The sequence below is a fragment of the Lolium perenne genome, chromosome 6 (genome assembly GCF_019359855.2).
Source record: "Lolium perenne isolate Kyuss_39 chromosome 6, Kyuss_2.0, whole genome shotgun sequence".
Taxonomy (NCBI): Eukaryota; Viridiplantae; Streptophyta; class Magnoliopsida; order Poales; family Poaceae; genus Lolium; species Lolium perenne.
Window position 1 is genome coordinate 8611018 of NC_067249.2, and position 25387 is coordinate 8636404.

Consider the following 25387-nt stretch of genomic DNA (forward strand, 5'->3'; position numbering starts at 1 on the left):
AGATGCCAGGTTATCCCTTTATCGAAAAACAGAAGAGAGGATACAGAAAGTCGTATTGTACACAACCAATAAAAATGGTTCCTTAGTACTATACAATCTCCTTATTCATATGTTTAATTGATCAAATGGAAATATAATAAAACTGTAACAACTTGTCTCTGCTAATTTAAGCATGCTCATTCCTGTTCAGAAATATCCTCCCACCAAGAACAAGATTATCATAACCAGTCATCGCAGCAGAAGCCAAATCACGGGCCCAAGTCGGATGTTGTCCCTCAACTGCCAAAATGTAGGCAGAGATAAAAGAAAGACTGACTAAAAGAAACACATGATGGAATTGAATTGAATGGAACCATGCATCCTAATTGCTGTCTTGTTTTTGAAGATCCAAAGCACAATATTTTTTTATATTAAATATTTTTACTTACTTGTACATCATGTTTTCACTAAATCTGAACCATGTTTTAATTGATATATATCTTTTATCATACAATCATATATACATTTAAAGTTATATGAAAACATTGAGTGCATAATATGCAAACTCATAGTTCATTGTTATGTGATTCAAATCAATCATTACAAAAAAAATATTAAACTAGAACTTCATTTTTCTGTATAACTTGTGTTTGCTTCTTAAAATGTAGACTGCCGATTCCATATAACTGATGTTACTATAATGGAAACAAGAATAAACAGATGACAAAAGCACAGATGGTTTGCATCACATATAGGTAGGCCGGTGTTTATATGCAGTGGCGGACCCACAGGGTATGCCGGGTATGCCGCGGCATACCCTGGGGCCTGGTCGTTCTGTGCAGTATTAGTCGTAGGGTGGAAAAAAAAAGAGCAGATCGATCGTGCAAAACTGCTTAGCTAACCTCAAGCTGTCTGTTCCCAGTACTACTTAGTAGTAGGGGAAAAGGAAGGGCTGATCGATTCGTCCAAAACCGTTTAGCTTGAGGCCTTAAACAGTGCGTGCTTTTGAGGCCTTAAACAGTGCGTGCGGCCTGTTTGATTAATCTCATACGTCCAACTTCCTCTACCTATCATAAACCGTAAACCATATGAGTACTGTTACACATGGTGTACATAGCAAATGGTCGCACTTAAATTGTTCATTTTTTAAAATATTTTGTTAAGAAAAGTGGCAGAGACATTGCACTCCCTTTTGAGAAAAACACAACAAAAGAAGATTGCCTCTGCTTTAAATCCTTCTCTGCGACGGACAAGCACACAAGTAGTATTGTAAGTTTCTTTTATGCTTATTTAAGACTATTATTTTGGTGTGCTGAAACTATTTCTGTGATCTTTTTTTCAAACTTGCTAAGTTAATATTTTAATTGGATATATTTATTGTTTTTATATTGATTTACAACACAGCTGTGACGTTTTTATATTGAAGTAGTAAAAATTTATCACAATTGTCGTCAATTTTTTTTGGTGCGGCATACCCATCGAGAAAATCCTAGGTCCGCCACTGTTTATATGTGTTTATTTATTAGCTTTGTACATCATGATATTTGATCGTAGTATATTAATCTAACAAATATCCTAAATGAGGTTTGTAGACTAGATTTATTTTGCCATAAGTCTTCTTTGAAAATAAGGATAAACTAACCGCCTCTTCATCGATTGTTGCACACAACCATGTTTATTTCAGTCACAACAAAGAGAAAATTACAAAGTGAATAATGTGCCAATATTGCGTTTTCCTTGAATCCTCCCCTCAGCCACACTAGTATACGATACTTATTTCCAACATATGCCCGTGAACGAAAACGATAAGCGAGCAACATTTCTCGATTAAGAGATTTCTAACTTAATATTGCATCAGGAAGATAAAAGCGTGAACAGATGCCAGGTTAACCCTTTATCGAAAAAGAGAAGAGAGGAGATAGAACTAGAAGTCGTATTGTACACAACCAAGCAACATGTTTCAATCTTCTTATTCAGGTGTTTAATTGATCAAATGGAAATATAATAAAACTATGCCAACTTGCTTCTGCCAATTTAAACATGTCCATTCCTGCTCAGAAATTCCCCCCATTATGAACAAGAAACCAAATCAGGAGCCCAGGTTGGATGGTGTCCCTCAACTGCCAAAAATCAAGGCAGAGATAAATGAAAGACCGAGTGAAACAAACACATCGATGGAATGGAACCATGCACCCAGTTCAGGATTCAATTTTCTAGGTAGTATTTACAGATGAAAGGAACAAAGGAAATTCAAGAAGGGAAAAACAGGGAGCCTCTTGTTGCAAAGAAACAGAGCGGCGGCGGCATGGCATGGCATGGCATCAAGAAGCCGGCACGCAACCCGGCACGGCATGGCATGACATGGCATCAGGACGCCGCCGCGGCGGGGGCACCGGCCGATGCCGACGCCGGCGGCGTGGAGGCCGGCGCGCGGCACGTCGGGCAGGAGGACCGCCGCCCGCCGGGGGCGAGCCAGCGCTCGATGCAGCGCGCGTGGAAGCCGTGCCCGCAGGCCGGGACGGCGCGCACGGCGTCGCCGTCCGCGAACTCGGCGAGGCAGATGGCGCACTCGGACGCGGCGCCCGCCAGCTGGCCCGCCTCCGCCGCCGAGTACACCAGCTCCAGCAGCGCCGGCGGTGGCGCCACGGGCGGCGGCTTCTCCGGGTCCGGCGCCTGGGCGCCGTTCGTCTGCCGCTGCCTCTGCCGGCGGCGGCGGAGGAGGTGCCTGACGCCGGCGTGGAGCGCGAGGGCGAGCGCGAGCGCGGCGAGCAGGGACGCGAGGATGACGGCCATGTTGCCCGCGAAGTCCCCGGCGCCCGAGTAGGGCCCCCACCTGCTCTTGGCGATGGTGGTCGCCGTCGCGTTGCCGCGGCCGTGGCGCTCCGTCTGCGTCGCTGCCGACGACTCCATGGCTGCTCGGTTCTTGGCTAGTGGCAGCGCTCGATCTCTCCCTCCTGTTGCTAGTAGCGAGTGAGCAGCTAGTGGAGTGGAGATCTTGCCGAGATCGTGTTGGCTCTTGGCTGGTGGTGCAGGTGAGTGAGTGAGAATGAGTGAGACCAAATGGTAGGGAAGGATATCGATATCGATGTGTCATCAAGCACTCACTCATGCAGGGGCTAGTGTTGCATCATTTCCCGCCGTCCTGCAATAACTAGCTAGCTTATCTGCCTGTGCATTGCAATTCTGGTACTGTATTTTGAAATTTGACATGGATTATCATCTTTTTATCTTAATATCATTTTCTTTGTATTTTTTCATGTATTTATTCAGTTATATGTGCTTCTTTGGGAGAGTTTACAAATGCAGTGCTACTTTCTACTACTAGTAGGTAGGTGACCTTTCGGTTTCAAGGGATTGAATCCGTTGGGATAGGGCTTGTGGCCACCCATGCGGCGTGTGTTGTTGTCACGAGGGAATGATTGATTGTAACAGCAACCCAAGCGCTTCCTTCTCGCTAACGGCACACGTCCAATGCATGAGAGCGACCATGTTTCAACCAAATCCTGTTATCAGACGGTAATCCCCGAAGCTTCTACAGAGAAAGTTACCGTTGTACACGCCCATCTTTTTTTTTTGGAATGATCTGAAACAAGGCACAACTCTGATTAATCCATTGCAGGTGAACAAATATACACATCCAAGTCAGGAAAAAAGACAACAAATAAAAAAAATTGTGGAAAACTATGTAAATACTAAAAGAGGTCATCCTATCTGAAGTTCATCTGCGAACCTCGCGCGCCGTATGTGTTGTGCTACCCTCTGGGCACGTGTCAAACTCACAATGGTATACACCCGAGTGACCGAGCGGTCAAAAGCGATAACCTGTAGATCTGTTTAAGGATTTCCACGTAGGTTCAGTGTAGAACAAAGAAAGGGATTCAACATGACTCATACGAACAAAGAAAGGGATTCAACATGACTCATACCCATGACTCCGCGAATTGCCTCCTCGTTATGAAAAACAAGATAGCTTTGTGGAGTGGTCAATACACGCACGAGTGAGCGTCATAGCTGATATGCGGCTTTCTTGGCACATATAATATTTTCACAAAGGCATATATACCACAGAGTTTCATTCAGCCGCTCGTAGTTGATAGACATCATGATGGCTGTTAGCACCGTTGATTTACTTATTTTAGACATTTAGGAGGTGCCTCGTCTTTCTCTACGCACCCAAACTCTTGTTAACTCGGTCTCAACTATCCCTTGCTTTGTCTAGCCAAGCCAAGCTATATGGGCTTCAAGAACTTACTCTCTTTAATGATTTGATATGTCGTATACTTTAAACCTTAATAATAAATTTCAACCAATAGGGGCTGAGGACACGATACAATAGTGAGGAAACAACTAGGTCTGTTCCTCCATCAATGAGCCAGAACCTTACTTTGGTTTTCCATGTCAATTGCAGACGCGAAACGTTAAACTCTATAATACGTGCAAGGAAAACAATGTAAAAAACAAAGGGGGAACTTGTGTGGTACCTCCTCAAGGTATTAATAAATATGTTTTTTCAAATATATGTATGGTGACCAAGCTCTTTCAACTAATGATCATCCAAGTAGCTATACCGACATGCCCAAAACCATAATGCTTACCAAGGGTTGGTCCTCTAGACAATACACAATCTCCTATTTATATTAAACAATTTCACTTATTTATATACCACTTTGTCATAAATTTCAAGTTTTAAACTATCTTTAAACTGATTTTTAATAAAGTATTAAACATTATATATCTATTGTATATAACAACATTGAGCATAATTTTTAATTATATAGTTCAAAATTATCGTTGCAAATGCTACTATAATAGATCTCTATTTTTCATAGGTTATGTTTCCTTACTATTTTCACTGAATCGATATTCCAAAACCACAAATGTTTTGTGTCACTTATATGTAATATAGTTTATTTATATGTATGTGTTTTTATTTATAGTCATTAAATATCATGAGGTTCTGTAGTGCACGTGAGTGGGACGAATATCCTAGCTGAGGTTTGTAGAATAATACTGTTCACCATATTAATAACTACTAAGAATTATATATTGCATGAGGTGTTAATATTTCCTTTTCATCGAATCCTTGTCTAGCACTCTCTTGTATATTATAGTGATTACATATGCTAGTCTTTTTCAACAATCTCGTGAAGAAAATTGATATGCCAGAAACCTGATTAATTTGGATTTACTATCTATTTAATTATATAGTAATTTGATCGCGTGAGGAAAATAAATACTAGCTACACCACACCACAGATGAAGAACATCAATTTCGAAGATGGGGAGCATGATATTATGCTCGAAGTTATGAGCCATTTTCAGTATTAAATCACCTTGTACTAGATTTTAAAAAGGATATCTCATTTTCTTCCAAATGATGAATCATTTTCATTGTTGACTTTCTCGGTACTAGATCTTCAAAACTCTATCTCAATGTTTTTATATGAAGTGATTCTCCCGCAACATTTTTTTAGTGGTGGAACCTTTTGTGCTAAATGCGTTTTTTTTTGTAGCACATCAGCAATAATCACTGCCGCAATATTGTCTTCCACGAGTACTTTAACTATGTGCCTCTTTCATTATGTATGAAGGGTTGTAACCCGGAAGTCGTACCTAGGTCGCAAGTTGCTTAATGCAATAGAACCAAAAGCTTTTGCGTATATTCAAATTTACTGATTAATCTAAAAAGAACATGTTACTGCAAACTTGACCGAACCGAGACAAAGACGAATAATGAGGATCCATAACAAAACTAACAGTCGCATCAAGATTCTTCGTAATCATTTTCAGTACCTTTATTTCTCGCATCCTAACATTCCACCATGACTTCCATAAAGAAAATTTAGAATACAAAACTATTATTTTTATTTTTACAAACTATATTTGGTTGTCCAGCCTACTTTTGCCATGTGGGCTTAGGCTAGGCCCATAACTCCCAAGCTGTGAGTTTCCCTCGCCGCGCTATGAGCCGCCCGCTGTGCAGCCACTACGCCGCCCTCCTCTCCTCCGCCGCCGCCGGCAGCCGCAATGGCGCCCGCACCTCCGCCGCCGTCCACTGCCTCATCCTCCGGACCATCCCGCACCCGCCGCCCACCTACCTCCTCAACCACCTCCTCACGGCCTACACCAGGTCCGGCCGCCTCGGCCTCGCGCGCGCGCGCCGCCTGTTCGACGCAATGCCGGACCCGAACCTCTTCACCCGCAACGCGCTCCTCTCGGCGCTGGCCCGCGCGCGGCTCCTCCCGGACATGAAGCGGCTCTTCGCGTCCATGCCCGAGCGCGACGCCGTCTCCTACAACGCGCTCATCGCCGGGTTCTCCGGCGCCGGCGCCCCCGCGCGGGCCGCGGGTGCGTACCGCGCGCTGCTCGCGGAGGAGGGGGAGGTGGACGGCGTCAGGGTCAGGCCGAGCCGCATCACGATGTCGGGCATGGTCATGGCCGCGTCGGCGCTCGGCGACCGCGCGCTCGGCCGGCAGGTGCACTGCCAGACCCTGCGGCTCGGGTTCGGGGCGTACCCGTTCACGGGCAGCCCGCTCGTCGACATGTACGCCAAGATGGGGCTCATCGGGGACGCCAAGCGGGTCTTTGATGAGATGGAGGGCAGGAACGTGGTGATGTACAATACCATGATCACGGGGCTGCTCCGGTGCAAGATGGTCACGGACGCGCGGGCGCTGTTTGAGGCGATGGCCGACAGGGACTCCATCACCTGGACCGCGATGGTCACGGGGCTGGCGCGGAACGGGCTGCCGGCGGAGGCGCTGGATGTGTTCCGGAGGATGAGGGCATCAGGTGTCGGCATTGATCAGTACACCTTTGGAAGCATCCTGACAGCCTGTGGCGCCCTTGCTGCCTCGGAAGAGGGGAAGCAGATCCATGCCTACGTAATCAGGACGCTGTATGAGGACAACGTGTTCGTCGGAAGCGCGCTTGTTGACATGTACTCCAAGTGCGGGAGCATCAGATCGGCGGAGGCCGTCTTGAGAAGGATGACATGCAAAAACATCATCTCATGGACTGCAATGATTGTCGGCTACGGACAGAATGGGTGTGGTGAGGAGGCTGTGCGGGTGTTCTCGGAGATGCAGAGGGACGGCATTAAGCCTGATGATTTCACTCTTGGCAGTGTCATCAGCTCTTGCGCTAATCTTGCGAGCCTGGAAGAGGGGGCTCAGTTCCACTGCGTGGCGCTCGTATCGGGGCTGAGGCCGTACATTACGGTGTCTAATGCACTAGTAACCCTGTACGGGAAGTGCGGCAGCATCGAGGACGCGCACCGCCTGTTCGATGAGATGACGGTTCATGATCAGGTGTCATGGACAGCCCTCGTCACGGGTTATGCCCAGTTTGGGAAGGCAAAAGAAACGATGGATCTGTTTGAGAAGATGTTGTCCAAGGGTGTGAAACCGGACGGCGTAACATTCATTGGTGTCCTTTCAGCTTGTAGCCGTTCAGGGCTTGTGGAGAAAGGCCGCAGCTACTTCCAGTCCATGCAGGAGGACCACGGTATTGTACCCTTGGATGATCACTACACTTGCATGATTGACCTGTATAGCAGATCAGGGAGGTTGAAAGAAGCTGAGGAGTTCATAAGGCAGATGCCACGCTGTCCTGATGCTATTGGATGGGCGACATTGCTGAGCTCGAGCAGGTTGCGTGGTGATATGGAGACCGGGAAATGGGCTGCCGAGAATCTCTTGAAAGTTGATCCTCAAAACCCAGCGAGCTATGTATTACTGTGCAGCATGCATGCTTCTAAAGGTGAATGGAGCGAGGTTGCCCAGCTGAGGCGTGGGATGAGGGATAGGCAAGTGAAGAAAGAACCAGGCTGCAGCTGGATCAAGTATAAGAATAAAGTCTACATATTTTCAGCCGATGACCAGTCTCACCCCTTCTCCAGAACAATTTATGAAAAGCTACAGTGGCTCAACTCTAAGATGGTGGAAGAAGGGTACAAGCCTGATGTCAGTTCAGTGCTGCATGATGTAGCGGATTCTGAGAAGGTTCAAATGCTCAGCAATCATAGCGAGAAGCTTGCAATTGCATTTGGCTTAATTTTTGTTCCACAAGAAATGCAGATTCGGATTGTCAAGAATCTACGGGTATGTGTGGATTGTCATAATGCTACCAAGTTCATATCTAAGATAACTGGGCGTGATATTCTTGTGAGAGACGCTGTCAGATTTCACAAGTTCAGCAATGGCATTTGCTCATGTGGGGACTTCTGGTAATTTCGCTGTCTAACATGCTAACTTCATACATGATTCAAGTTGAAATATAAGTGAGAAGTGCCACTGGAAGAGAAACAAGAAATGTTGATCAAAGACTTCAAAGCGAAGGATCGATAACATGCTTGGGCCGCCAGCTGGCTTTGTGGGGGCAGAGCAAGAGTAAATCCTGTTCCCTGCAGGTGCAGGGTTCAAAGAGGTGTGTTTATGGCATTGTGATTCTGTACTTCCAGAAGGTTGTTTCGATTAATGCTTTGTCACATTAGCAGTCCTAAATGTTAGTCGATGTGTTTTTGACAGAAGTGCCAAACTGAATTTGCTAACAGCAGTTATAAGGGATTAACGGTTATGCACGACACTGAATTGATCCTTATCTCATGTTCAATTTCCTGTCGAGCAACCGAAGTAGAAAGGTAAGCCGGGAACTTGAATTTGGTGTACTAACTGGCAAATTTGACACATTGTAGGAGTAAATAAACCACCACACTATAATAGTTAGTGTTAGTATATTTTGTTTTTCAATTTTAGCATACTAGAAAATCTGGTGGTTTGATAAAACTTTCCATTTTAGCAGCATCTTGATATTGGACCTTTATGCATGGTCACTAACTGCAAAATATGCAGGATATGCACGTCTGCCCAATTGAAAAGAAGGCTTTATTTTCGCTGTGTTTGAGATGTGCCTCAAGTCCATGTCCATCAACGCGTTGAGCTGCCATCTACATAGTTACTACAGTATTATATTGACAGAATCCAGAAACAACATTGAGCAAGTCAATGTGAGTTCTGGACGAATATCTCGTCGGACTTTTTATGGTGTGCCTGCTCGTGCCTGTAAGGGTATATTTCCTGTGGTTCCACTTTGGCGATTTCATTTCATTTCTGTCATTGCTAACACCTCGAGAATAAGATGCAGGAATATTGAATCATGTGGAGGGGCGCTGGGAAGAACTCACTGGAGAAATGCTCCTGAAGGATAGTTATACTGCAACAGAATATCAGGAGTGTCAAAAGTCACTGACTGGATGCCCAAGAACTCCAGATCATGGCCAGGTGAGTGTATTTTGGATATCAGATATATGTCACCACAAATTTTTATGCAGTATGTGAAGAATCATATTTATTTCTATGGATTTACGTCTAACAGGTGTTGTCCTGCATTTGTATACAACATGACACAGTGAGTATACCAACTTAAAATTTGAAAGCAAAAAATTTCTGAGCAACTTGGACTGACGTTGTACATGTACAGCTCTAGCCTTGTGTCATGGCATCTTCCACTAGGGTTACAGCTACTGAAAGGCCTCGACAATGAATAGACATAATAAAGATGAAAAAGAAAAATTTAGAAAGAGAATACACATATATATGCAACCAAAAAATAATCTGTCCGTTTCTTTTTACAGCGAAGCCATGTAGGCCTGATTGTAGGAGGTGTCCATCTCATGTATCGCGAGGCTAGTGGCGGTGACTCGGGCACCGGTGGCATTGTTGAAGAGGTACACCCCGGCGTTGGCGTAGATGGCCTCGGTTGGGTACACTCGCGAAGTCACTGTCGACCTCCCGCCCTGTGCAAAGCTCTCGACAATGGAGTGGTCCACCAGTACTCTGATGGATAGCGCCTCACCATCAAGCACCGGCACGACGTTACCGACAACCCTCTTCACAATGTCGTTGGCACGCGATGACCGTGACTCATCATGGCAGAAGTGCGTGCGTAGGCTGCCGTCAAGGCCTCTGGCGACGTAGAAGTAGACGGCGGTCTGCTCCGTGTCTCCACCATGGCGCTTGGCGTCGGCAAGTACGAGCAGGCCAAATGGGCCAAGCGCGCCACGACCGGCCGCGCCACCGCTGGTGCTGCAGTTGTAGCCGACATCAGCCTCCTTGGCGGCGACGACATCGAGTGGGTCGAGGCGGAAGGAAGCCTCGATGTCGAGCTGTGTGGCACGGTGGAGGCTGAGAGGGAAGACAGAACCATGGTCGACGGTGATGCTGCCGAGGTTGGTGGAGTTGGTACGGAGTGTCTCCACCTCCACCACTGGCCACTGGATGAGGTTGCTGCCAGTCTTGGTGTCCAACACCACCGTGCGAGGGATCGACTGCAACAACGGAAAACATCAGGCAAGTATTAGCAATTGATACTAATAATTAATTAATTAATTAGTAGTTGTTAATCTTGTTTGTAGCGTGGCATGATTGTTTGTACAGCAGACAAGGCATCCCTTTTTCTTATCTAATCCCAGTTTGGTTGGTACTAGCAAAAGCTATTAAGTACTAAGTTTGGTGGTAGTACCAAATTGCCGATCTTCGCATGCCACTAGACCACATGGGCATGAAAGATTTTGCTTGTAGGGCACACACACTCAGCTTAGCTGCATTGTGCAGCGAAAGTATATATACAGTATTCCGTATCCAAATAATAAACAGTAGCAGCTGGCACTATTTAACTGAATTAAACAGGGCTTGTGTTGCTATTTTTTCCAACGTTCTATCATTATTTTTTGTTCCTTAATGAATCCTCTTGGTATCATCATTGTGATAACAAATGAATGTTACTAACTGAAGACAGTACATCCCTTTTCTTCTGTAATCAGTTAAGTTGTACTAGCTAAAACTGTTTATACTAATTCAGTTAGGTACTTGCTCCACAGTATCAATAATATTGCATTCTTGCATGCCACTAGGTCACATAGGGTGGCACATGAGTCATGAGCTTATTTAGTTTGTTTATACTAGGACACGGCTTGCCAGTTTGGCATGGTGCAGATCCAGGTATCTCAACAGTAGCTCGAATTGTAGACTGAATGAATGTAGGGACACATGACAGCCACATTGATTCACCTCCTATCTATCTATGCTTCATCACAAGCAAGAGTGCGGTTTCCACACAAGTGGCTGCTATTATTTTGCATCCATGACCATGACCCACCCGTGCCATTCCTATGTGTCTGTGGAACCCAACCAAAAGTGCATGATCACTCCTATTCATAAAAATTACTAGCAAAGCAACTTTTTTTAATGACTGATTAAGGTTAGTCAATTAACTTTGCCATGTTGTAGTAGAAGAAATGTTGAAGTACCTGTAGGGAGGCCCATCCCTTGGCCACATCGGCACGCTCGGAGTCGGTCTCGCCGACCCACCCCCACAACACACGCCTCTTCTTGGCCGGGTCATAGAAGGTCTTGGATGCGTAGAACTTTCCCCAATCGTACCTCAGCCCGATGCCGACATCAGCATCGGCATCTAGCGGCGTCCACTTGTTTGTCGCTGCAACGTACCTCCCTAGCGCGTAGTAGTCATGTCGGTCGTCGTCTGAGCTCTCCTTCATGACATGCAAAACTTCACCACCGCCGTTGTTGGATGCCGCCGCGACGGCCTCCGTCATGTCGATGCCCCTTGCGGCGCCGACAGGGTACAAGTCGATGCACTCCCACATCCCTGTTGCCGGCACCCGATGCAGCACTCCGGGTATGAGCTCAAAATCAATGAAGTTCTTGGTCTTGTAGGTCAAGGCCATGCCGGCGTGGCGGTCATCCTTGGACCCGATGACAATCCGCCACATTCCATCGGAGCCATCATACCACGCTGTGGTTGGGTCCCGGAAGTCCTTCTCCCCGATATGCGGCGGCGGGTACAGCACCGGGTTGCCCTCATACTTGGTCCAGTTTGTGAGCAGCGGGTCAGAGGGGTCGGAGGGGAAGGCGAGGCACTGGACCTGCATGGAGGCATTGGTCGAGCCGGTGTAGAGCATGACAATGCGGCCGTCAGGGAGCACGGTTGCAGAGCCCGACCAGGCGCCGTTGATATCATACCATTGGTCGGGGAACATGGCCACAGGAAGGTGGCGCCACCGGAGCAGGTCCCTGGACACGGCGTGTCCCCACGCGATCTTGTTGCCCCAGATAGCGCCGTCTGGGTTGTACTGGTAGAAGAGGTGGTACCACCCCTTATAGTATACGGGACCTGCATTTTGATAAAAAGATTTCGATGAACATTTGTCAACTGAATTCTGTAAGATTCCACCATGCACTGTTTTTGCTCTAAGGAGATTATTTGCTTGCAGGGTGTTAACGACGGAAGGAGATGTGGCCGTTACCGTTTGGGTCGTTCATCCAGTTTTTCTCGGGCTGGAAGTGGAAGCCGGTGCGTTGCCATTGGAGCATCGCATTGCTCCACGGGAACGCGTTGCTGCCGGCGGCGTCCGCCCCCAGCATGCCGCCATGCTCGGCAGGGATGCCGGACGTCTTCTCCGACACACCTGACTCAGGCCCTCTGCTGCTGCTGGTGGTGCTCATCGCCTCGTCAACCGTTGCGGGTTGGTTGGGCATGACGACGCCCGTGGCGGGCAGCTGCCCAACGAGTATGACGCCAGCCAGCGTAGCCACGGCGAGTAGCACCGCGGCCAATGCCAGCAGCAGCGCTGCCAACAGAGGCCCGGTCCGGCGACCGCGCCCAACCACGGCGGCCTCAGCATCGTCCGGCAACGGCACATAGGAGCACGGCAGCGATGCTGGCTCCAGCCTCGAGCCGCCGTCTCTTGTCTCCATTGGCATAGAATCAATCGACCGAGATCAATGCGATGGAAGAAGCAAGGTGGAGAGGCTAATCTTAACAAGAAGCTGGATTGATTAGCACGAGGGAGGGATCAGTGGAACTGATAGCTACGTCCTCCTCTGCTTGTGTATTCTTAACAAGAAGCTGTGTGTGTTTGCGGAGGAGCCCTTTCTCCGGGCGGCATTTATAGCCTCCAGTCTGCACCCGTTGCATTAGCGGCCTATCTGGCGCGGCCCCATTGGCCGCTGTGTCAGTGGGAGGCTACTAATCATCATCATCTATCCAGGGTCCAGGCCATGTTATCCATACCTGGAGCTGGAGGGTTGCTTGTTGTGATTACAATGATGAAGGAAAACAGGAACATGCATCATCGCAGCATGGGACAGGTAAAACTTGTCGCACCCATTGTTGCCAGAGATTAGATTGTAGTATATTAGATAAAACCATTAATTAGTAATTGGATGAGGCTGGATTAATCCGTGTTTTTGTTTGTCTACATCTATGAGTTGCTTTTGTAAGGTCTCTGAATTTGTACTTGCTAGGAAACTATAGGCAGTAATATAAGCGTATTTTATTTCGATTTTTTTGAGGTTTCAAAATAAGTTTTCAATATTTTCAAATAAAAGGCTACATGGCACACTCCTTTCAAACGTATATTAGGAGTTGTTTGGTATTACCTCCGTTTCAAAATATAACACATTTTTGGTATGCTAAATCAACCTACCAAAATTTCTTACATTTTCCAATGAAGGTACTACTACCTTCGTCTCAAAAAGCTTCTCACAACCTTGTCTAGTTTAGATATATCCATATATTTACAAAGCTGTGATAAGTTTTAATTTGGAAGGGATTGAGTAGTAGTAGAATTTAGATGCAAATTGGTTGAGTAGTGAGCAAGCAAATGATTGATCAATTCTGCACTGTATATATAGCTGACCATGTGCATGCCTTAGCTACTCACTGATTGATTGGTGGTTCGTGTCGCCGCGAATTGCTCTGTGCATTCTTTTTTTTTTGCAGGAATAATTTTTACACCTAATCAGGCTCCTCTCCTGGACATACCCTACCCAATCGATCGGCGCGGAATATGGAGCCGAAAAGAAAACCGATTTGGGGGGCTAGATATTCCTGGGCCCATGAATAATTCAGCGAACCGAAACCGACTCCTGCGCTGTCAGCAGGCTGCACTAAGGCTGGATTAGTTTATGATGATTGGATACGTCTGTGGGTATATTGGTTTCTTCGTACTACAGAGTGGTCTCTAGCACTGTTACCTCCACACAAATACATATTGACATGTACAGCAGGCAGGAATTTCTTGGTAAAATGAAGATGCAATTTGGTTGGTTGGTTCGTTCATCTGGGCGCCTAGTACGTGGTTTCTTTGTGCATATGCATGCTATTGCATTATTGCATGACCTCGAGAACATATACCAAATGCATCAGACTAGCCACAATGGTAGTATCATAAGTAGTACTAGTATCATGCATGCCATGTTGGCAAAAATCTGAGATGGCATACTAATTAATGAGGTGAGAGATGAGAGTGGTATCATAATATGATACTGTATCATAGCACGTAAAACAAAAAAAGTTAATAGAAAATACATCATGTACACACATTTGCATTGAGATTCTACAAAACATTAAATATGATGACGCTGTGATACTCACATATGATACTATGCATTGTAGAGGTGATATCATAAACTAGTATCATGTGCATGATACTAGTGTATGATATTTCCCATTGTAAGTTTTGCTTGGTTCCGAAACATAATTCCTTTTTTATCGTTTTTGTTCTTTGTCTATAGGTAAGCCATATGTTATTCACGGCATCAATAGAAAACCCACCATTTTTGGAGGTCCTACTTATTTTCATTGGCTTCGGAATAGTAGAATAATTGAGGTATGATACTAATGTATGATATTTCCCATTGTAACTAGTCTCAGGAGGTATAAGGTATGCTATCCTGGCCTAACTAGTCACAATTGCCGCCGGCTCTCCATGATCTTGATGACTGTACGTGTTCCCTCCATTCCTAATTACATTGTATTCTTTAGTCAAAACCAAAATTTATATAGTTTGACCAAGAATAAAAGAAAACTATCAATAGTCACAATATAAAATGCATATAATTTTAAAATATATACTTTACTAAGATTTTAATATAATATAATTTATATTATAGGTGTTGATATTTTTGCTAAATATTTGGTCAAACTTTACAAAGTTTAACTTTAACTAAACCTAGAATGCAAGCTAATTGTGAACGGAGGGAGTAGCGTACTTGTGGTAAACCAACTTTAATTCGCCAAAAAAAATATAGGGAGCTACCGTGTTTGTATTTGATCCATCACGTGCTCCAAACGAATTAAGTTGTGGGTCATCGACAAATCCCTAACACGCAAGCAAAACAAGACAAGAAGATGAAGATGGGCTATGTCTTCATCTCTCCCCCGATAGGAGGCCGAGGCGACAACGTCTCCCGCCCTAGATCTTCGCCGGCGTGAAGGCTGGTCTCTTCTCCCTCCGCTTGCCGCTCTGACGACAATAGAGATGGGGTACTCCGTTTTGGTCTAGTTTCTAGGGTTAGGGTTTGTCAGTTGTGATGTGCCGTCGGGGTGGTGGGATCGCCAGTCGAACGAATAAATCTGGGCCAACTCTACTCCCATGCCGGTGTCGACCTTCACGATGGCGTGTTAGAGTTGATGGCATTGTGTGCTTGTAGATACTTCAGATCGGCGGCTTGGTCTTCTCGTCTCTCTTCAGATCTACCGAGATCTGTTTCACGGTATGTTGTTGCCGTTTATCGTTTCCCACGGCGGCGTTGGGGGCATAGATGAGGTGGATACTCTAGAGCGTGGAGGTGGTGGATATTTATCATTATTCCACGACTTCGTCGGTGGGATGCGGTGGATCTTGATCCAAGGTAGCATGAGCATGTCCTCTGGTTGACGTGTCACAACGACATGTGTCGCGGCTTGCATCATGTTTGTTTATCGAGTCACAATTGGCGATGGTGCTCTCTAGGATCTGACATTGGCGGACGCTCGGCATCTTTTCCACCGCACATCTAGCCGGCGACCGCTGGCTTCGACGGAGTGTAGAAAGCTCTAGGGATAATTATTTACAAAGTTTTTACGTTTTCTTTACTCATGTAACTCGATTTCGTATTAATGAAATATGTGGTCGCTCGGGGAAAAATAGGCTACATGGAGAGTGGAGTCCGGCCCCACAAATAATTCAGCGAAGTGAAACAGATGATTCTCTCACACTCTTGCTCTGTCAGCATATGCATGGTGCCCCCACCTTATTAGACTCTTCGCTTCCCCATTTGGTGGTTTACACAGCCTATCATAGAACGAAAGCCTCTTTTGTTCTTGTGTATCCTCCCTCGGTCGCGTGTGTACTCCTGTGATCCTGCCCCTCGGCCAACGTAGCCGACTAGGCGCTGAGTCACCATTGTCGGAGAGAGGTGTTCTTGTTCTAGAGAAATTGGTCCACAATCCACATGTACCGGAGCCAATCAGCAGGCAACTAGGTCGATATGGGGGAGATCCATGGGCATTACTCCTGATTGTAGAGTCTACTGTATATATGAATGTATGATGCTTGCGCTAGAGCTAGCAGTTGCCAAGATATCCATCGGCATCAGTGTAGTAGGCTCTAGGATGACTTTAGCTGACATGGCATAGCTATAGAGCCCGCTTCCCTCTCTCTCCTCTCTTCTCTCTCTTTCACGCATAATTTTAGTGACGTGGTAAGTCTTATAGCCTGCTGATTAGGCTCTATTGTAATTGCTTTTAAAGTGCATTGAAAAGATATGAATACACTCTTTTGTGGATAAAATTTAGAGCAAAATGTTCACTTATTTAAGGATGGAGGGAGTAACTACTAATAAGTTGGATAAAAATAAAATTTATGTTTCTAAACTATGATAGCTTGATCAATTCAAGATCAACAAGATTGGGCGGATGCCTTGATTAAGACAACACTGGCCTCCATGCACCAATCCTCACACTGTTTTCGGAACCACACTGGACGAGGTGTTCTTGCACTCGGGAACATATGTTTCCGGTTTTTAAAATTACATTTAAACATAGTTTAAAATGTTAAAATAAAAAATTGATGTGTACATCACGACATGATATGTGGTCATCAAGTCCATTCAAAGGAAACCGACATTTTTTGTGTTGTGTGAAAAAAAAAATTCATAAGATATTTCTTAATCTTTTTCACACACGACACAAAAAGGTCAATTTTCCGTGAAACTTGGCGTGCATACATATAATGTCGACATATACGCGACAAATTTTTTTCCAGATGATTTTGAAATTTTGAAATGTTTTCTCGGGTACCAATAGCATATGCTCCCAAGTTCAAAACTGGTTTTCGGAATCAAACTCCTCTCTCTCCTGGTCTCCACTTTGTCTGCACTTTGGACTTTGGTCTCCTGGTTCTTGCTCCGTGATGACGAGGTTTGCTCCGTCCTCGCCATGGAGCCTGGGAGTTCTGCTTTGCAGGTGGAGTGAATCTGGAGCTTCCTCTCTCTCGCCAAACGATGAGGGAGTTGACTTGGTGGTGCCCCGTCCCTCTCGTGTTGGTAAGAAGAGACCGAGAATGATGACTTCCCGTTTGCGTGAAGATCGCCGGAGACTTCAAATTTGCTGGCTGAAGGATGGAGCGGTTGAGATGATGCGGCGACGTGTGCTTGCTCCGCGTTGGAGGTTGCAGAGGGAGGCTTCTCTAGGGACCCAATTGTAATTTTCAGATTCTTTGGGGGTGGGGAGTGTTGTACTACCGTGTTCGGTAACAGATCTGGGGTGTTATTCGCAAAAAACAAGTTGAACCTGCTCCTAGATGTTATTATTTCAGAAAGGGTCCATCAACATCTCAATCGCTTCTGAAAATGCATATAGCAGAACCAAAGTTGCAACTTTTTAAATCGATTAAAAATCAGGTGACAATTAACAAAACTACTCGATCTAGAAATGCACAAGACGACATGTAGGACCCCCTGCTTGCAAACATGCAACGAGGATTAATACTTTCAGAAGAGAAATAACGTAGTAACCATGTATGTAAAAAATATGTAACTATATCTACAACGAAAATTATATTTCACGATGATTCTGATAATGTTGATTTGGTGTTGTATTGCTCATCAGTGCTGGATGGAAGAGAGTTGGATTTGTGGTTAAGCGATAGCAGGTGGCATGGCAGCGTGGTTTGGGCACGACTTGGTACCGGACATGATATGACGCCGTGTCCATCATCCATCCATGGCCTCTCATTTTGCCAGCATTGCACTGCATGCCACATGCATTGCATTGGTGCGCTGTGTACTCAAACTTGATTGGATGTCCGGGCACGAGGTGCTGACTCGTCAGTGTCGGGGAGGAATCCATTTGGATTCACCGAACAGGAGTCAATCATCAGCCAAGCAGCAGGTTCCAGAGAGATCGATCGAATCAGTGGTAGAGTACGTACTGACCCTACTGCATTCATTCTGCTTAATTTCAGTTACTAGCTTCAGTTTCAAATAAGGTGAATGACCATTAATATTAATAGTCTATGGATAGAAGAAGGATCGAGGGAGGTGCACGCGCGTGTGTCTGCTGGTGTGCTGCGTAATGGTCACTGTCCAAGCTAAGCTAGCACCGTAGCACGGGTAAGCAAATTAAAATTAAGAGGTTGGGCAGTATCAAGCATCGGTAAAGTTCGATAGTAATGCAGAGCAAGAGATTTCTATGGATGTCCAATTACGTTGGATCATGTCATCCGGACTTGTTGGATTTTAAGTCGATCCACCAACTCTTGGCAATGGTTGTGTCCACGTGTACCTAGGTTGCTCTACCTGCCAGACCGGTGCCACGTCAGCCCGTGTCCTCACCTCACACGTTGTGGACAGGTGAACACGACTCGCACGTCGGCCGAACAATGTGCATCGAACCTGCAGTGTCGATGCACGGTGTCGACGACATGGAGCTTCGACTAGTTGACGATGATTGATCAGCGGCATATCAACATAAGTGCATAACCTATGGCGACACATCAACGACATGTGGGATGATGCGTTGTGTGACAGGTGGCAATAATCAAGAGAATGTGAGTAGCTTGACAGGTGGAAATCCTTGATATGAACTACAATTTATTGCAAATACATCACCATCATCAAGTACAATAATGCGATGGTATGGGATTGGACCGAGTTTGTTCAAGACATCCAAAATATTCTTGGATCCATCCAGGAAAGCAACCTCCTAGTCATGCCCATATCCAAGTGTCACGCCACTCGTTTTGTGCCACATCAGCTGCTCACTTTCTCGCTTTGTTGTGGACACAAATCCATCAACATTGTTAGGTTGGAATTTTGGCCCAGATTGCTCCATGGTTCGATGCTAACATGGCAGCTTGTGACAAGTGGTAAAGATTGGTGCAATTACTAGCAAGAGATTTCTATGGATGGCCAATTATGCCCAATCATGTCATCCGGGCTCGTTGGAATTTGAGTCGACCCAACTCTTGGCTATGGTTGTGTTGACGTGTACGAAAGGTAGCTCCACCTGGCCAATAGTTGCCACATCAGCCCTTGACACTCACCTGACAGGGTGACCATGGCTCGCGTGTGCACTGAACCTGCACTGTAGATACGCTATCTCGACGCTATGGAGTTTCGACTAGTTGATTGATTGATCGTTCGGTGGCATATCAGCATAACCATAAACTGTGGTGACACACTGACACTCAACGACATGTCGGACGAGTTAGTGTGTGACATGTGGCAATAGTTAAGATAATGTGAGTAACTTGCACGCTAGCTTAGCTCTTGCAATGGATCATTTCAACACGTGATGATACTAGCAACACACCACGAGCGATGTTGGCCAGTAACCACCTATGTACCTTGACTCCTTTCTCTGCCAGCTTGCCCTCACACTAGCACAGATACACGTAACGAAGGAAGTAGCTCAACATTGGTTCAAAAGAGAGTTTCTGCTTCTTATTTCTTTTCCTGCATATTTTTCTTTTTTTCCTTTTCTTGTGCAATTCAAAGTCTGGTTATCAACCAACTTCTGGTACCCAATTAATCGCGGACCAAACACAAATACAACGTCTATGTATTATTATGTGTAAGCACAAGTGGTCTTTTCTCGAGAGGCGGCGTGTGATTTTTTTGATCTAGCTTAGCGACGGTTGTCTTCAGTAGATGTTGTATAGTTATGTGGCAATGTCGGTGTATAGAAATATAATAAAGGTTCAGATTAAACCTTCACCAACATCAAATTATTACTCCGTTCACAGTAGCAAGAGCGTCGTGCGATAGGTCCAGCACACACGTCACATGCATTCCAAGGATGCGTGATGCATGCGTTAGTGTCACTATCCTTGCTATGATGTCGATGCTACATTCTATTGCAGGTACATCGACATCATCAAGTACAATAATGCGGCGGTACAGACTTTGATTTGACTTGATTCAAGCCATCCAAAGTTCAATGACCCATCCAGCGAAGCAAACTCCTGGTCATGGCCATATCCAAGTGTTGAACCATCCGGTTTAGGCCACATCAGCTGTTCTTTTCCTCTTTTTATTGTGGACACGTCGATCAACATTGTAAGGTCGAAAATGTTACTTACATGATTGCTTGGTTCGATGAGGACATGGAAGCCAGTGGCAAGTGGAAAAGGTTGGTGAAACTACTAGCAATGACTTGGATGGTACGAGTCATGTGCGACTCTACTACAACCACCTATCGCCACAATGAAGTTGGCCATGGAATGGACACTGAGGTTCCAACCTTGAAGCTTCGAGGTCAACGCTATAATGATTACTTGGTCCATTATGACATGGCAACATGACATGTGGCAACAACTTATGCTCTGAAGTAATGATTTAGGAACAAGAGTACACTATACGGCTGAACTGGTAGACCTGATCAACTCTACCGCAAGGCCCGGCTTACTCACTTGGCTCCACGTGTCATGCTTCTATGGGTTGTGTGAATCTACGCGCAACGTGTTCTAGAAAGATAACTCAGCCGGATTAAGGTAAAAGTGCATACACTCTATATGGATGAGTTTTAGCTTCATGCTGAAGTACATTTTATCTTTCTTTTTCGGAGACATCATCCTCTAACCTGACCAACCACAAGCAACCAAACTAGCTAGGCTTCAATAATGCAGCAGCCAGCCGACCTGGCAACTATTCAATGGTTGTCCAACCCATAACATGAGTCCATCAACGCCACATGCACACAATCTGATTCTATCTATACTCAGGAGCTTAGGGCATGCACAGAGGGGACGTTATCGCTAGGCTGATTTTCCTGGCTGTTAGTCCTCAATCTCGTTTGATCCGGAGAGTTTGTGGAGCATGGACGCAAAGTTAGATGTTGGAGCCTATGTGTTTTTTTCTCTGCACTCGCATGTTTGATAGTGTTGGTTAGCAACCGAAATAAGCGTCGCATTGGTTAATTATCCGTTTTTTTGGCATTTTTTCACCTAATTACTCACCTAAGCGGCTGCCATTGTACATGTCCTTATGTACGTGTCACCTAATCACTCTTTTTTTGCGGGATGATCACTCTTGTTTTGTTTCTTTACTTTTGTATGGTCTTCCAAAGATGGTTGAATTTAAATGGCATGTTGTCCCTTGATTGATTTCGAGCAAGCAATCCATTGATTTGAATTCATCAAAACACTCTGGGCACTTTTCCCGGTCTAATTGTGGCAGTCTATTCCGGCCTGCGTTTCGCCTCGCTCACGTATTTTTGTTTTGTTTTGGGTGGTGCCTACGGGGATGCACATTCCCCTTGGCTCGATCCAGGCTCCCTCGATGTTCAGCACACATGTTGTACGTGCAACATGCTATCACAAAAAACAATATGTACATCTTCGATTTACAATGAAGCCATCTCGGCCTGGTTCTGGTTGTAGGAGGGGTCCATCTCATGGACGACGAGACTGGTGGCGGTGACCCGGGCACCGGTGGCGTTGTTGAAGAGGTATACCCCGGCATTGGCGTAGATGGCCTCAGTCGGGTAAACTCGTGAAGTCACCACCGACCTCCCACCCTGTGCGAAGCTCTCGACAATGGAGTGGTCCACCAGAACCCTAACAGACAGCGCCTCTCCGTCGAGCACTGGCACGATGTTGCCAACGACCCTCTTGACAATGTCGTTGGCACGGGATGACCGTGACTCGTCATGGCAGAAGTGCGTGCGCAGGTTGCCATCGAGGCCCCTCGCGACGTAGAAGTAGACGGCGGTCTGCTCCGTGTCCCCGCCATGGCGCCTGGCATCGGCGAGTACGAGCAGGCCAAAGGGACCGAGCGCTCCACGACCGGCCGCGCCACCGCTGGTGCTGCAGTTGTAGCCAACGTCGGCCTCCTTTGCGGCGGCGACATCGAGCGGGTCCAGGCGGAAGGAAGCCTCGATGTCGAGCTGTGTGGCCCGGTGGAGACTGAGAGGGAAGACGGAGCCATGCTCGACGATGATGCTCCCGAGATTGGTGGAGTTGGTACGGAGCGTCTCCACCTCGACCACCGGCCACTGGATAAGGTTGCTGCCCGTCTTGGTATCTAGCACCACCGTGCGAGGGATCGACTGCAACAACAGAAAACATCGAGCATTAGCAATTGCCACTAATTAATTAATCTTAGCTCTTGTTAATCTTGTTTGTGTGGTCGCATGATTGTTTGCCCCTTGAAGAATCTTCTTGGTGTCAGCAGACAAGGCATCCCTTTTTCTTATATAATCCCAGTTTGGTTGGTACTAGCAAAAGTTAATTGGTATTTTGTTTGGTGGCACTACCAGATTGCCAATTCTTGAATTGCACAGTGATACTAGTCCACATGGGTTGGAGCTATGGCACATGACTCATGGGCATGCAAATTTTTGTTTTGCAGGGCACACACTTACCTGACGTGAAGGTATAGATAGTACTCGATATCAAATAAGCAGTAGCAATAAACCCTATTTAACTGGATCATACAGGGTTGTGATTCTTTTTATTCCATCTTTTAATCAACAGTTTTAATTCCTTGAAGAATCCTCTTGGTATCATCATTGTGACAGCAAAAGGATCATACTAACCGAAGGCAATAGACCCCCTTTTCTTGTGTAATCCCAGTTTGATTTGTGCCAGAACAAGTAGGTTGTACGTATTATTCAGTTAGGTAGGTGGATCAGATTACCAATCTTGCGTGCCACTAGGCCACATGGGTATGAAGAGTTTGTTTGTACGACACAGCTGCATTGGCGTCCTGCAGTCAAGGTATCTCAACAGTGTCTGGATTGTAGACTGGATGAAGCTAAAGGCACTTTCCAACCACATGACAGCATCATTGATTCAGCTGCCATAATCTATGATTTATCACAAGTGGCTGCTACTTATTTTGAGGCCTACCGGTACCATACTGTCTTTGGAACCCAACAATAGTTCTAATAATGCAAATTACTAACAAAGCAACATTTTCTAAGAGCTAATGGAGGTTAATTAATTAACTTCGCCATGTTGTAGAAGAAGATGAAATGTTCAAGTACCTGTAGGGAAGCCCATCCCTTGGCCACGTCGGCGCGCTCAGAGTCAGTCTCGCCGACCCACCCCCATAGCACACGCCTCTTCTTGGCCGGGTCATAGAAGGTCTTGGATGCGTAGAACTTTCCCCAATCGTACCTCAGCCCGATGCCGACATCGGCGTCGGCATCTAGCGGTGTCCACTTGTTTGTCGCTGCATCGTACCTCCCTAGCGCGTAGTAGTCATGTCGGTCGTCGTCTGAGCTCTCCTTCATGACATGCAAAACTTCACCACCACCGCTGTTGGATGCCGCCGCAACGGCCTCCGTCATGTCAATGCCCCTCGCGCCGCCAACCGGGTACAAATCGATGCACTCCCACATCCCCGTCGCCGGCACCCGGTGCAGCACTCCGGGAACGAGCTCAAAATCATGGAAGTTCTTGGTCTTGTAGGTCAAGGCCATGCCGGCGCGGCGGTTATCCTTGGACCCGATGACGATCCGCCACATTCCATCGGAGCCATCGTACCATGCAGTGGTCGGGTCCCGGAAGTCCTTCTCCCCGACGTGCGGAGGCGGGTACAGCACCGGGTTGCCCTCATACTTGGTCCAGTTGGTGAGCAGCGGGTCGGAGGGGTCGGAGGGGAAGGCGAGGCACTGGACCTGCACGGAGGCGTTGGTGGAGCCCGTGTAGAGCATGACGATGCGGCCGTCGGGGAGCACGGTGGCGGAGCCTGACCATGCGCCGTTGATGTCGTACCACTGGTCGGGGAACATGGCGATGGGCAGGTGGCGCCACCGGAGCATGTCCCGGGACACGGCATGGCCCCACGCGATCTTGTTGCCCCAGATTGCGCCCTCCGGGTTGTACTGGTAGAAGAGGTGGTACCACCCCTTGTAGTAGACCGGACCTGCATTTTTGCAATTTCAGTTTGCATTTAGATTCATCGCGGTTGTAATGGGAATCTTGTAACTGAATCGTGGGAAGCGTTGGAACATCTGAAGAGATTGTTGCTTGCAGGAGATTAATGGTGGTTACCGTTGGGGTCGTTCATCCAGTTCTTCTCGGGCTGGAAGTGGAAGCCGGTGCGCTGCCACTGGAGCATCGCATTGCTCCACGGGAACGCGTTGCTGCCGGCGTCGGCGCCCAGCATGCCGCCGCTCTCGCTGGCGGCCCCGGACGTCTTCTCCGACACGCCTGACTCAGGCCCTCTGCTACCGCTGACGTCCATGACTTCCATCGGGTGGTTGGGCATGACGACGCCCCCGGCAGGCAGCTCGCCAACGAGCCGGACGCCAGCCAGCGCGGCGACGGCAAGGAGCGCGGCGACCAACGTCAACAGCACGCTGCGAACAGAGGCCCGGTCCGGCGACCGCGCCCAACCACCGCTGCCTCGGCGTCCTCCGGCAGGGCCGCATACGAGTAGGGCATCGAGACGCCATCTCTTGCCTCCATTGGCATAGAATCTGTGGATCGAGATCGATGCGATGGAAGCAACTAGGAAGAATGCCTCGGCCGACTAGTGCGAGGGAGGGATTAGACAAGCAAAGAAGCTGCGTCTGTGCGTGTTTGCCGAGGAGTCCTTTCTCCCGGTGGCATTTATAGTCTCCAGTCTGCACCCGTTGCGTTAGCAGCCTACCTGGCGCGGCCCCATTGGCCGGCGGCGTATAGGTGCAGTCAGTGAGCGAGTGCTAATCATCATCAATCCTGGCCATGCATGTTATCCAGCTCGATGGTTTGGAGAAGAGGAAGATGCATCATGGCCCCATGGAACAACAGAGGTTGTCGCACTCTTTGTTGTGGGAGAGATTAGATTGGATGGGATTAGAAGATTAGGTTAAACCGTTAATTAGTAATTGGATGAGGCTGGATTAGCCTGTGTTTGTGTTGGATATACATCTAAGTACGATTTGGGTTAGCGAAACCTCTTTGCTTTGTGAAGCCTCTAGACTTGTAATGTAAATCCATGCAAAAGAAAAAGGATTTATAATGTAAATCTTTTCAACCGTAATTAAGGATGGATCGTCCTAGATTCCTTCGTAAGTTTGTCAATCCAGGTTCACTGGATCTGAAATGAAGGACTGAGAAGGGTGACCTAGC

General features: G+C 46.7%; 3 protein-coding genes and 1 pseudogene across 8 annotated transcripts; 1 reads left to right on the forward strand and 3 right to left on the reverse strand.

Annotated features, from left to right (window-relative positions):
• Positions 1-2156: 2156 nt before the first annotated feature.
• On the reverse strand, positions 2157-3078 carry LOC127308974 (RING-H2 finger protein ATL79). Its single transcript, XM_051339930.2, has one exon. It carries the CDS (start codon positions 2887-2889, stop codon positions 2347-2349), a length of 543 nt encoding a protein of 180 aa, XP_051195890.1. The 5' UTR covers positions 2890-3078; the 3' UTR covers positions 2157-2346.
• A 2805-nt stretch (positions 3079-5883) lies between these two features.
• LOC127308971 (putative pentatricopeptide repeat-containing protein At1g68930) lies at positions 5884-14121 on the forward strand. Of its 6 annotated transcripts, none has more exons than XM_051339925.2 (7): positions 5884-8406; positions 8490-8620; positions 8832-9041; positions 9124-9260; positions 9614-10328; positions 12272-13148; positions 13783-14121. In XM_051339925.2, exon 1 carries the CDS (start codon positions 5943-5945, stop codon positions 8208-8210), a length of 2268 nt encoding a protein of 755 aa, XP_051195885.1. In that variant the 5' UTR covers positions 5884-5942; the 3' UTR covers positions 8211-8406; positions 8490-8620; positions 8832-9041; positions 9124-9260; positions 9614-10328; positions 12272-13148; positions 13783-14121. The 6 variants fall into 6 exon arrangements, with proteins under 6 accessions (XP_051195885.1, XP_051195884.1, XP_071677476.1 ...); XM_051339924.2 differs by having other exon boundaries at positions 8508-8620; positions 8832-9047; XM_071821375.1 differs by having other exon boundaries at positions 8508-8620.
• Positions 9395-12761, reverse strand: LOC127308972 (sucrose:sucrose 1-fructosyltransferase). The gene is made up of 3 exons (XM_051339929.2): positions 12305-12761; positions 11288-12171; positions 9395-10306 (listed from the first exon to the last, which is right to left on the reverse strand). The coding sequence occupies exons 1-3, from the start codon at positions 12759-12761 to the stop codon at positions 9608-9610; spliced, it is 2040 nt and encodes a 679-aa protein (XP_051195889.1). The 3' UTR covers positions 9395-9607.
• Positions 14122-21430: 7309 nt separating the features above from the next.
• Positions 21431-24871, reverse strand: LOC127308973 (sucrose:sucrose 1-fructosyltransferase-like; annotated as a pseudogene).
• Positions 24872-25387: the final 516 nt, after the last annotated feature.

Bases quoted from the DNA above. Each gene is read 5' to 3' on its own strand.
- LOC127308972 (XM_051339929.2), bottom strand. From the start codon at position 12,761: ATGCCAATGGAGACAAGAGACGGCGGCTCGAGGCTGGAGCCAGCATCG. The intron at 12,172-12,304 runs GTAACGGCCACA...ATCAAAATGCAG, and splicing joins CTGGATGAACGACCCAAACG to GTCCCGTATACTATAAGGGG. The intron at 10,307-11,287 runs GTACTTCAACAT...CCGTTGTTGCAG, and splicing joins AGGGATGGGCCTCCCTACAG to TCGATCCCTCGCACGGTGGT.
- LOC127308974 (XM_051339930.2), bottom strand. From the start codon at position 2,889: ATGGAGTCGTCGGCAGCGACGCAGACGGAGCGCCACGGCCGCGGCAAC.
- LOC127308971 (XM_051339925.2), top strand. From the start codon at position 5,943: ATGAGCCGCCCGCTGTGCAGCCACTACGCCGCCCTCCTCTCCTCCGCC.